The sequence below is a fragment of the Anticarsia gemmatalis genome, chromosome 9 (genome assembly GCF_050436995.1).
Source record: "Anticarsia gemmatalis isolate Benzon Research Colony breed Stoneville strain chromosome 9, ilAntGemm2 primary, whole genome shotgun sequence".
NCBI classification, from domain to species: Eukaryota; Metazoa; Arthropoda; class Insecta; order Lepidoptera; family Erebidae; genus Anticarsia; species Anticarsia gemmatalis.
This window is the reverse complement of record NC_134753.1, coordinates 1,747,902-1,760,196: the sequence shown is the minus strand read 5'-3', so window position 1 is coordinate 1,760,196 and position 12,295 is coordinate 1,747,902. Positions and strand designations below refer to the sequence as shown.

The 12,295-nt window shown below is 35.7% G+C and overlaps 1 protein-coding gene across 2 annotated transcripts in view; it reads left to right on the top strand.

Annotated features, from left to right (window-relative positions):
- The window catches only part of GABA-B-R3 (gamma-aminobutyric acid type B receptor subunit 3), a 180,032-nt gene that overhangs the window by 146,142 nt on the left and 21,595 nt on the right, over positions 1-12,295 (top strand). For both annotated transcript variants that reach the window (XM_076118114.1, XM_076118113.1), the window contains exons 3-4: positions 4,881-5,065; positions 8,902-9,045. In XM_076118114.1, the coding sequence (XP_075974229.1) occupies positions 4,881-5,065; positions 8,902-9,045 (329 nt within the window). The remainder of the gene's footprint in view (positions 1-4,880; positions 5,066-8,901; positions 9,046-12,295) is intronic.

Below are 12,295 nucleotides of genomic sequence, written 5' to 3'. Positions count from 1 at the left end.
CAGTAGCTAAAGTTGTAATTATAGCCATACTAGCTTTTACCCGCGACTTCATCCACCACCAGAAATTTCCCATGGAAATGCGTCATTTTCCCGCGGTAAAAAGTAGCCTATGTCCTTTCTCGGGTATCAAAATATCTCCATACCAAGTTTCATGCAAATTGGTTCCGTAGTTTAGGCGTGATTGAGTAGCAGACAGACAGACAGAGTTACTTTCACATTTATAATATTAGTATGGATATGGATTATGTCACTTTACACACAGCCCTAAAATACCATAAAATGGCCATCACTGACTAACCGAACTCAAAAAGCTGCGTAATTTTTTACCTGCAATATTCTTTAATTTAGTCTAACAACGCGGAAAGTCTACCCAAATAAGTGCTTAAACACATATTTATCAAAGTGCTCATAAGAGCACGTACGTATATGTTTGTCTAACGGAACCGGTTACAGGAAGGAAGTCCTCCGAAGGCTGTGTCTACACAACGCTAAGTCTTATGCACACATTTACATATTACTTTAAATTCGTACTATCGAACCTACGTGGCTCCTTGCGTGTAATTTAGGTGTAAAATAGTAGCTAGTATACCTACTAGCTACTATTTTTCACCTAAATTTAGGTAGGGTAGGTTTGACTCTGACTCTACTTTCATGCATAACTTCAAGATAATTTGTGCAGCGGTTTAGCAGATAACGTGAGACAGACAGACAGACTGCACATTTTAATATAAATATCAATTAGTATGAATTATAATCTATAAAAAAAATATAATTTTATTTTAAAGAATTGTTAAAAAGAAACGCAATATTACGAGTACTTTCCCAGCCTCGGGAATCAAACCTAAGATAATTTTATCCGCATTCCACACGATATCGGCTACGGCGCGGGCCAGTTTAATTGAAATCATAGCACAGTACAGTACAGGACTTTGTTTATAGTAGCCAAGTGTGTGCACAATGCACAGGTACGCTCTCTCATAGTCCGGTGAGACCGCTAAACCGACACGACCAGGGAGAGGACAGGCGCAGGACCGACGGCTTAGTGTGCTTTCTGAGGCATGGAGGTTTACAACCTCAACTTCCTAACACAGGGCAATAATTTCTGAGATTCTTTAACAGAGAACTCAGGTAAGACTTATTTACCCGACCAGGGGTTCGAACCATAGCTCTTGCGGCAGTTGTATACGCTACCGCTAGCTACCTTCTTATACTCCAAAGATACTTACAATATAGATAATTATATTGAATGATATTAGCATAAACGTTATACACACAGCTCGCTAGTTTACTAATCAGTGAGATGAATGACCAATCAGTACAGACACAAACCGCCCGGATACCCGGATGTTTAGTTCAATGCGCGTGGTCGAACAGATTACAAACAACTCTATATTATAAATCGTATAACTATGTGAGAGTAGCAGATGTATAATACCTTGTAATGTAAAAAAAAATCCTTGGATTAAAGTGTTATCTATCTATCTATCTTTCTTATCTATATACTTCCAACTATGTTGGAGTCGGCTTCCAGTCTCACCGGATGCAGTTAGATACCAGTGTTTTACATGGAGCGACTGCCTATGGATCTCTGGATCCTGGATCTCTGGTACCCAGTTACCTGGGTTATATTATAACACGATACCCTTCATTAACACTGGTTGTAAGACTTTCAAGCTTCGTACTACTGTTACCAACTGTCAAAGATCTTCGAAAATGACAGTCGGGACTCCCAATTTTAACGTGCCTTCCGAAACACGGAGGAGCTCGGAATGCGTAAGATGATCAATTAATCATCCACCCACAGAACAACCTCGGCAAGCGTAGCTTAACCTCAAATATAGATCCGCGCGGCTGTTGCTAACTAAGCCACGGACTCTTCACAAATGTCCCTATAAAACTAATGAAATACTTCATACCTGCATGAATTTAAATTGAAACAGAACACCCACGCACTCATAACCATTTCGATACATTAACAAGCGGTTAGCTTAGAGGCAAATTCAATTAATGGTACGGCTATTATTACGGGTCTAATGCAAGCCCGGATGAAAACAAAACAATGTGTATTGAATCAACCGGTAGGCTTCGTTGTGAGACGCGGCAGTGTGAGAGCCAAGTCTCTAAAAATTATATCAAGTTCGTATCTTATATCATAACTTTAAGTATTTGCTTTTAGAGCCTTGCAAGTTTACTGGTTACACTTTATATCTCGTTTGTGTACTTTGAAGATAATTTAGAAACCAAATAACAGCAAGGCATACGACTTTGAAATGATTGAGCCTAAAATCAAACAATAATATACGGATGTGTACGGTACTAAAATGAAAATCTCATTTTTGTACATTTGTAAAAAAAATTGCGCAAACAATAATTAGTTTAGTCGGTATATAACACTGCTGCCTTGCTACACCAACAATAGTCTTAATCTAATTTTGGCCTTCGACAATCTTAGACACCACTTATGTAAAACAAAGTAATAAATATTTAACTGTAAAATTTACCAGTAATTTCAAAGGAAACTTGGCTCCACATTGCCATTTCACAATTTAATTCGTACGCAATGTGCGTCAGTGTTACGCTTCATCCGTCCCAAATGTTTTGAACGACAACTGTTTCAATGTTATTGTAAATTAATTGTTTTGGCCACCATTACCATTCAGTAGAGCCGCTTATTATTTTGTTATACTTACGGTAAAGGTTGTTATGTGAAATATTATAAAAAGTATCTGACATAACAGAAAATATAAGATGTATCTAAGAAATTATTAATATCAAAGGATTATTATAGCACATAATTTTGATAAAGTACGTTGTTAACATAAATTCGTATTGTAGACTATTATAAACTATATTATTAACTAATTTGTGTAGAAAGATTACAATATTCTTTGAATAACGACTATTTTTGACAGGTTATGTAAAGAGAATACGTGAAAAAAATCAAACACAATCATATCTGACAGTAAAAAAGTCGGAATTTAAACAAAAATTAAGATCTTTATTAATTCATTGCATTTTAGGTTACCTTACTTTTCATATCACTTCATAAGCCTTATAAACCTCTAATAAAACAGAAAACTAAACCGCACTATCGTATTACTTTTACCCAGAACTCCTCTGAAGCAATTAACAGAGTAAACAAACGTAGAGAAACATTTGAAGATAATCTTTCACAGAAACAGACATGATTAGTTAGTTAATCTTAGTTGTACAAGATACATATTAATCTACCCCTCGCGTGCTACCCTGTAATACATCAAATACAAACCATACATAAAGCAAACGTATAATTTATACCCCTTCATCCCTAGCAAAAATATAGTACAGTTGAGGGCAAGAATATGTATACAGCTATTTTTACAACGCAATTTTTTCATAGCTGTTGACCGCTATGACTGTGGGCAGGTGATTCTCACACGATACAAATATTTATATTATCAACACATAGTAATTTTGAGACTGGTTGTACTTTGTGATCATTATTTTTATGCTTGTTCATATAAGTCGATGTAAGACAAGGTTTAAGTGCAAAGGTTAGCTATATTTATGATAAAAGAAAATAAAACTATTTGATTTCTAAAATACTCTACAATCACTATATTTTAACAATGAAAGGTAATTAACAATAGCAAAAGTAATTTTAGTTTAATATAAATGGGACGCTTTATAAAGACAAAGAGCTCATATCGGCTACGTCTTGCAAAAAGGTCAGGCCCATAGTGCTCGTAGCCGTCGCGACGGACCTTTATGTCAAGATATATCGATTAGAACGATCAAGGGAAGTTTGTAAGGATCGTGTATGGGAAAAGAGGCATGTACTTATTATAAGTATGTATAAATATATAAAAGTGCATTTGAAAATGTGTATTCAATATATTTACATATTTTTGCTCGTGACTGTACCCATGTTAATCCAGAAGGGATTTGGCGACAGCTGTGTCCTTATGAAGTTATAAAGGAAAAATAACCCTTTTTCACGGTACAGTTTTAACCCTCGGTAACCCTCGGTTTACGTAATGTTCGTGTTTATTCGCAAAGTCATGTGTTAGGTTTTATTCATTCTTTATTCAAAGACTTCCGGACTAAGAATTTTAAGAGTTGGCGAACGTATAAAAAAGGATTCGAATTCAACCTGTCTCGGTTAAAATAAATATCTTCTCTGAAAAAGCTATCGACGATACTCGGTGCAAATATATGTAGTAACCAATTGCTTTAATTTTGTATGAAAGAGATATTGATGCCGGTTTTCTTGTTTGAAAAATCTGGCGAGAATAAATTTCTAATTTAATAAATTGTGATTAATTTACAATCATCACTGTCACTGCACCTTACAAAACAATATTCTTTGCCACGTTAGTCTGCCTGTTCTCAAGATAAACTCAAAATCTTCTGAACCGTTTACTATGTGGTTTGCATCAATAGATAGATGATTCTCATGGCAGTTTTTACGTGTACTTTAATGTTAAAGGTTCGTAGCCGGGGCCGGCCGCTAATATTTTTAAGAAAGTACCTAATGTTTGTATTTTTAAGCAAACGGTCTTATAATTTATCGCATCATCACTTTAAAATGTGTTTTATTTACACGTTTCATCCTTACATATTAGGTGGGGGAAAGAATCTTTTCGCATTAAAGTATTTATTTATTTATTTATAGTATGTATAAACTTGTAATAAAATATTTTCTCTACACAAAAAACCTCGATATTTGGGTACCTCACGAGCTCACTGAAAGAAACCTAACGAACCGTGTACTCATTTGTGATTCTTGAAGCCAAAGAGATTTTATTAGAAGTTCATACATACTAAAATGCGAAAAAACTTTTTCCCCGAACTAATATAATGTAGCAATAGAATACTAAAAAGCACCCTTTTCTTTCCAGATCTCCCGAAGACCATGTCAAACCGCATCGTGTCAATTCTCGGTCTATTCGAGCTGTCTATCGGAGACTCTCCCAGAGCTGATGGTGTCTCAGAACTGGCTGCGGCCAGACTGGCAGTAGACCACGTCAATAAGAGAGGTCTACTGCCTGGTTATAGACTGCATTTGATCACTAATGATACAAAGGTATAGTATTTTGAAAAGACTGTTATTGTAGACTAGCTTTTACCCGCGACTTCGTCCGTAGTTTGTGACTTAAGACAGAATTTTCATAGAGACTTTCATCCCCTATTTTATCCCCTTGGGGGTAGAATTAACCAAAATCCTTCGATCCTTAGCGGATGCTAACATTATACATGTTTTCTTCTGTTTTGAAATATTCTCAAAGCTTCAAATTTGAGAGTAGGCTTGCTCTTTATCACATCTAAATCCATTTTTTAAGCATTGGCTGTCCCTCTGCTCAGCAAAAGTGTCCCCACAAACCGAAATGCTTATTTTATTTCCAAAATTGTATTGAGCAAACATTTTTAGCTGTAATTAAAAAATACAGGTAACTTTATATCATATTTTGGTACATTAAAGTTTTATAGAACATGCGTATTCCCCTGGTATGAAAAAGGTTGGACCACAGGCTTTCTATTAATAAAAGCGCTTTTTAAAACCTTCTTCTACTCATATTTTTGTGTAAAATCTCAAAATTGAATAAAGTACGATAATATGACTTTGTAAACTTGTGTGTAGTTTTTTTGTTCACAATTTCGGTTAAATTAGTTCTGAAGAAAGTGTGAATTAGTTTCTTAGCTTAAAATTAGTTTGAAACAACAGATTGCGAATAAATCACATGAGGTTAAATTAAAAATAACATTTTGTGCGGGTAATATTAAAGTATTTATAGTTTATGAACCAAACTTGTAATGAACTCTAGATGATAATCGTGCTAGTAAAAAATGGTAGTGTTTTGAGTTCAAGTACAAAAGAGAAATTTAAGTTATTCTTTTTGCTATCAGAGTCATGGATGATCTATACTTAATACTTAAAAGCTGAAGAGTTTGTTTGTTTGTTTGTTTGTTTGAACGCGCTTATCTCAGGAACTTCTGGTCCGATTTGAAAAATTCTTTCAGTGTTAGATAGCCCATTTATCGAGGAAGGCTATAGGCTATATATATATCTTTACGCTACGACCAATAGGAGCGGAGAACCAGTTAAAAAATGTTACAAAAACGGGGGAAAAAATCAATCTTTCTCTCTAATGTGACGCAAGCAAAGTTGCGCGTGTCAGCTAGTATTTAATAAGTTTGTTGGTTTCTCTAGGAACTTACCTCTCTGCCTTAATCCTTCTCTTAAGAACTAACCCTTTAGACCAGGCGCTTCTTTCAGCATCAGTATTCCTACAGGCAGACGCACGCATCAGGATATTATATCTTGGCCTGCTACAATGCCCTTGAATAGGATATATTGGAAGGATATCTAGAGCCTATGCTCCAGCTATGCGCAAGTGCTCATCATCTAAATGGCTTAGTAGTGGTTTCGCCCTAATTCTGTTCGCCCGGATCGGGCGAATGAACTACTTCCGATTTTTAATATATTTTGGGGCCAGTTTCGCCCGAAACAAATTTAATAGCGGGCGAATCGGGTCAAACAAAATTCACTAATGTACTATTCGCCCAAATACCTATGCCTCAAAAAATAAGCCATTATTTAATAATAAAATATTAAACTTTATACAAAAAAGTACAGTTGCGTACACAATTGTTACTTAGGTACATTAAATTTTATTTGGTGAATCTGGTTTTATCTGTATGTCTTATATTATGTGCTCAACAAATCAGCTATTGATTAAAATTGAATGTATATAACTACTCATCATCCTAGCGTTTTTCGCGGTTCCATCCTCACCTTTCGCTTTGGAACCTAGGGTCCGCTATCTAATCTAAACAAAGGAGAATGGGCACCTTTGGGCGGTCGGCGGCCATTAATGAAAGTAGTGTCAAATGAAAGAGATAATACCTAGGAACAACTTTTACTAAGAACGTTTCACTGTAATCCATTTAGGAAACATTGGGGATATTGACATGTAAATATAATGGAATTTCATAGAACATAAAAGCAATTACTTCGTGTGTGTAATGCGTTTTGATAAAACGCCACCTTATTACTCGTATATGTTACTGTAAAAGCCCGAACTCTGGCAAATCCTAAGATTTTCCGGTAAAACCTAAGATTTACCAACTCGCAATGGTAAAAGTCCGAACAAGCCGGAGTTTAAAAACTATGTTACGGTATATAAAAAAATCCTCCTTCATAACTATGTTTATAACTATTTCACGGTATAATTATATACTGTGACATAGTTATAAAGAAGGAGTTTTGAGCACAGCGACATGGGTAGGTTAGGTTAGAAGGCTAAGGTGGGAGCGAACGAAGCAAACTCCCACCTTAGCCTTCGTGGTTATTTTTTTTTAACCACCCAGTAGGAGGAGCCCCGCGAAGCGGGGCTCCGGCGACATCTCGACATCATCAAGTGAATATAGGTAAAAGTTCGAAATAAAATAATTATTCGGACTTTTACCATTGCGAGTTGGTAAATCTTAGGTTATACCGGAAAATCTTAGGATTTACCACCGTTCGGGCTTTTACAGTAACATATATACCTCTATTTTGCATTCCAGGCTTTGTTTATTCCTTACCTGATAACTTGGCTTTCGTTTTTGGACTAATTGATACTGTTTTTGCTGTTGGGATTTTGTTGAACATGGCAGATAATCATTATTATTGTTCATGTCTGAGTGGAAGGCGCATTTAGGCGTATTTAGGCTGTACAAGAAACCAAACTGAAGAGATAAGAGTAAAGCATGACCACTGGAAATGTAATACAAAGTCTTTTGTATCACATCGTAATACTATGATTGTTCGAAGCGCTCATAACAGTTGTGCTCACCGGTCGGTAAACGATTTGTTGGTAAAGCAACCCTTGGCGCGATCAATATATAGATGGGTGACCGCATAATAGTATTTCAACTGAGCGTCTTCGTACTTCGAAGGGCACGTAAATAGTCGGTCCCGGTTGTTGTCTACTAAGCTAACAGTCGTTAAGCCATGTCAATGGCCTTTCGGGCGGCTTGGACAACTTTGACACTAGGTTGACCACTAACCATACGACAGAATAGAATAGACTATGATTGTGCGATTTTCAATCATGTCTATTTATATGCGATATATAAGAAATGGTACTTATTATCTAAGCTCCGAGTATAAGCCAGAATATGTTTTTAAACTTTTTAAAGTGCTCAAAACAAAAATGTATTTTACGCGTCATATAAGTGCGTCGCGGCGATAAAACTTCTACGCAGTAATTATAGGACCAAACTACATAAAAAAAAAACAAAATCAAGTTTGGCCGCGGATCGCCCAGGCTCCATACTATTTTGCCCATTCTCCTTTGACGGAATATCCTATTCTCAACGTATCCAGGCTTTCTTGAAGAAACATTAAACATAAAATAAATTATATATCAAATTTCACATCATTCATGTGTGCACTTTACGCAGTTATGTGGTTATACTGTCAGTATTTTATACCCACTAAACCAAATAATGGGTAACACACTGCACAATTTGCAAACGTGTGACTGAGACAGCATTATACTACTATCTTTTGTGTTCTTGTGGGTGCGTTTATGCGGTAAGTACAATATTTTCTTTAAAAATATTTATACACTGTGCGCTCGACTGTACTACGTATTTTGTCAGAGGCATAATAGTATTTGGGCGAATAATCCATTACTAAATTTTACTTGACCCGATTCGCCCGCTATTAAATTTGTTTCGGGCGAAACTGGCCCCAAAATATATTAAAAATCGGAAGTAGTTCATTCGCCCGATCCGGGCGAACAGAATTAGGGCGAAACCACTACTAAGCCATTTAGATGATGAGCACTTGCGCACTTGCGTGGGATGCAAAAGGGGAGGCCTTAGTATCTACCAAATTTTGCCAATATTGTAACCTTACGTTTTATCCCACAGTGCGACCCAGGCGTGGGCGTGGACCGGTTCTTCCACGCACTTTACACGGAGAGGGACTCCAGAATGGTGATGCTGCTCGGCACAGCTTATTCTGAAGTCACTGAGAGCATCGCAAAGATTGTACCTTACTGGAATATTGTGCAGGTAAGATTGTTTTATTATTTTAAGATAACTCCCGCACTAAGAATTGCTCTTGTGTCGCGGGGACTTTTACAAACAAACAGCGGACACAAAGTACAACCAGACCCAAAACAATTATATTATGCCCAATGAGTAATGTTTCACGCAATCAAAAGGTCGCAAATGCAAGTTACATTAATTGCAGTTACCGATAAACTCAGCATACAACTCACTCATAACTCAGCATACTAATAGCTAAAATGGTGTAACACTTCATTATAGTTTTGTATAAAAAATATGCGTCTTTTCATAGTAAGGGGTAATAAGGAAACCACTAAGTCTTAAAAAAAATTTAGAACAATCAAGTCTACCAACAAACACTTTCAGGATTAGCCATTTCTGAAATCGATTTCATCTATGTTTGGACATCAAGACTACCGAAAACATATTTTCATACATTACTCATACTTAAAAATCTAAGTAGGTACCTTTCGATTCCTTAATATTTCAACAGGACAACTTTATAAAAGACTTCAGCTATTATAAATTTCACCTCACATACCTTCTAGTTACGTGCAAGTTAAATTCTTGATCGATAAAGTTTCAGATTAGTTTAATAGCGCCAGTTTGAATACGGTAGTTACGCTACCTATTACATAGAACTTGGGACACTTTACACAACACAGAAACGAGAAGTTAAAGCACTTTATGCTTTAATCGTTTTGCTATAGGTTTGTATGAAATACTAGGTAATTCACCCCGATTCTGCTCATGTGGTAAAATACCTAGGTCAAATATGGCCTGCCGAAAAATATGACCACTTACCATTATTCCACATCTCAACAGCATGTTGTTGTTAACCGACACTAGGCGACAAGCAGGGCACTAGAAGGGTTGACAAGTACGCTGTTCGGATACATGCGACACTAGCGACTATTCAGGTTATTACAATATTTATTTAACTTTTTTACTAGCTGACCCGCGCAAATTCGCTTGCGTCACATAAGAGAATCATAATTTTCCCCGTTTTTGTAACATTTTTCACTGGTACTCTGCTCCTATTGGTCGTAGCGTGATGATATATAGCCTATAGCCTTTCTCGATAAATGGGCTATCTAACACTGAAATAATTTTTCAAATCGAACCAGTAGTTCCCGAGATTAGCGCGTTCAAACAAACAAACAAACAAACTCTTCAGCTTTATAATATTATAGTATATAGTATATATAGTATAGTATAGATAGGAAATGTGGTAACTTTAGGCCCTAAGTCAATTACTTTTTCATAGCTTAATCGCTGAACCGATTTCAAATAAAATAAGCAGAGAGTTGACGGCCACGGGTCAACCAAAGACGTCTACTTCTTTTAAAATAAATTTTCTTGCCCAATTTATACGCGAGCGGGGCTACAGATACTGTAAGTTAAGGCTAAGTTTATTAAAAAAATATTTCCTCCGCTACGCACCATTCAGGTGTGTTAAGATCTGTACTTTACACGTGTACATACTACACTTTTGGATAAAATACAAGCCTAATTCAATGTAAAATTAGCGTCTACTAAATATAATTTCCGACCACAAATACCAACAATTTCATTACAATATGTTAACCGCATGTCGACGGCACAAAGTAGCGGCTTTTACAATATAATCTAATGTTTAAACTAGATTTGGCTAAACACATACGTAATAATAACCACGAAACAAGTGAAATGCTTTATTGTTAGTTACAAACACAAATAAAAAAAAAATTATGACACACATATTTAAGTATTAAAATATCGTTTTTTAGCTAGTCTTCGTGTCTCGTCTTTCGCTTTTTTCAATTGATCAATCACAAATTTAAAGTTGATAAAACTGTTCAATCTTCTTTAACATGAGACAGATCGATACGATATCGTACTCTTCAAAATACAGAGACGCTCATTTCAAATAACATTCAACGGTCATCCATCTACAAAGTGTCCTAGATAAAGATTGCTTAACTTCTTTATCGTTAAACGGCTGGAAGACTGCCTATAAGCCCCTATCTTTGATAGCAGAAACTCTTATCTTTGATTTACAAAGAATCTTCTAAAGAAGTTGAACAGAAGGTTAATAATTCAGATCTCGAACGTTCTAAATTTCGTTCAAACTTCACCCATGTTAAACTACCCACTTTAAAACCGGTCCAATCCGGTTCGATCCGCCCAATCTGAAGCTTACTGCCTCCGACGGCCGCGTCAACTTTAACAAACGAACGTATCCTAGATAGACAACTCGATTTCGGTTCTATACAAAACATCTGAGACCTGGAAACACTGCAAACAAAAACCATCTTAAATACTAAACTATAGAGTTCAAATTTCAATGATGATTGTCAAATAGTTACTGAGCTAGGAAACCAAATCACGACAATTGAAAATCAACTTTATTAACAACGTGATAGAGTATAATTTTCATTAGTTTTTTGTAACTTGAATAGGTGGACAGCTAGTAAACCCAATATTTGAATTGGTACGTTTGTTTTGCAAGTAATGGTATTAGCTGAGGCTAAAGGAATGATTCCTTTCAATCAAACGTTGCTCTGGTCGTTTGGTTACAGGCTGTTTGATGTTACGTGTTTACAAACTTTTGAGTTTTTCGAACGAGCTCCTAAATTGAGTGTTTTAGTTTCAAAGTTGAGGATATGTGGATAGTTCAGTTTTAGTTGGCGTTTTATTAGAGTTAGAAGAGTATGTAAATTGGTGTATATAAGTATATCCCAAAAATAAATTTTAGCGTTATGAAGGCTACATTTTTCAAAGTACCTATAGTTTTCGCATTTAATCACATTATATATTATAGTTAAACTTACAAAATTTTAGGACTTTGATCAAATTAGGCACGTATCTTTTAATACTTACAATTAATAACTAAGCTAGCTACAATAGTTTATCATAGTAATAACGAGTTTATATTGACAATTTAAAACATTTTTAAAAACACGTTTTTTTTTAATAAATAACCTACGAGCATACAACTTCTACCAAACAAAATATATTTATCCTTTGAGGCAAAACTATAGTATCCATTTTCAGTATAAGATATATCGACAGTAGAAATGATGAGTAAAAGCCATTTAACCGCGACACGCATTGAATGATGTATTACGATTGAACCCAAGTGCGGACATGTTTCGACATGTTCCGACATGTTGGCTAATAACAATACGAGTACTGTAATCTACATGTAGCTTTTACTACTTGTAAGGATGGCTCTAGCCAAGATAGTATGAAGATTTTGACATGCAACTTC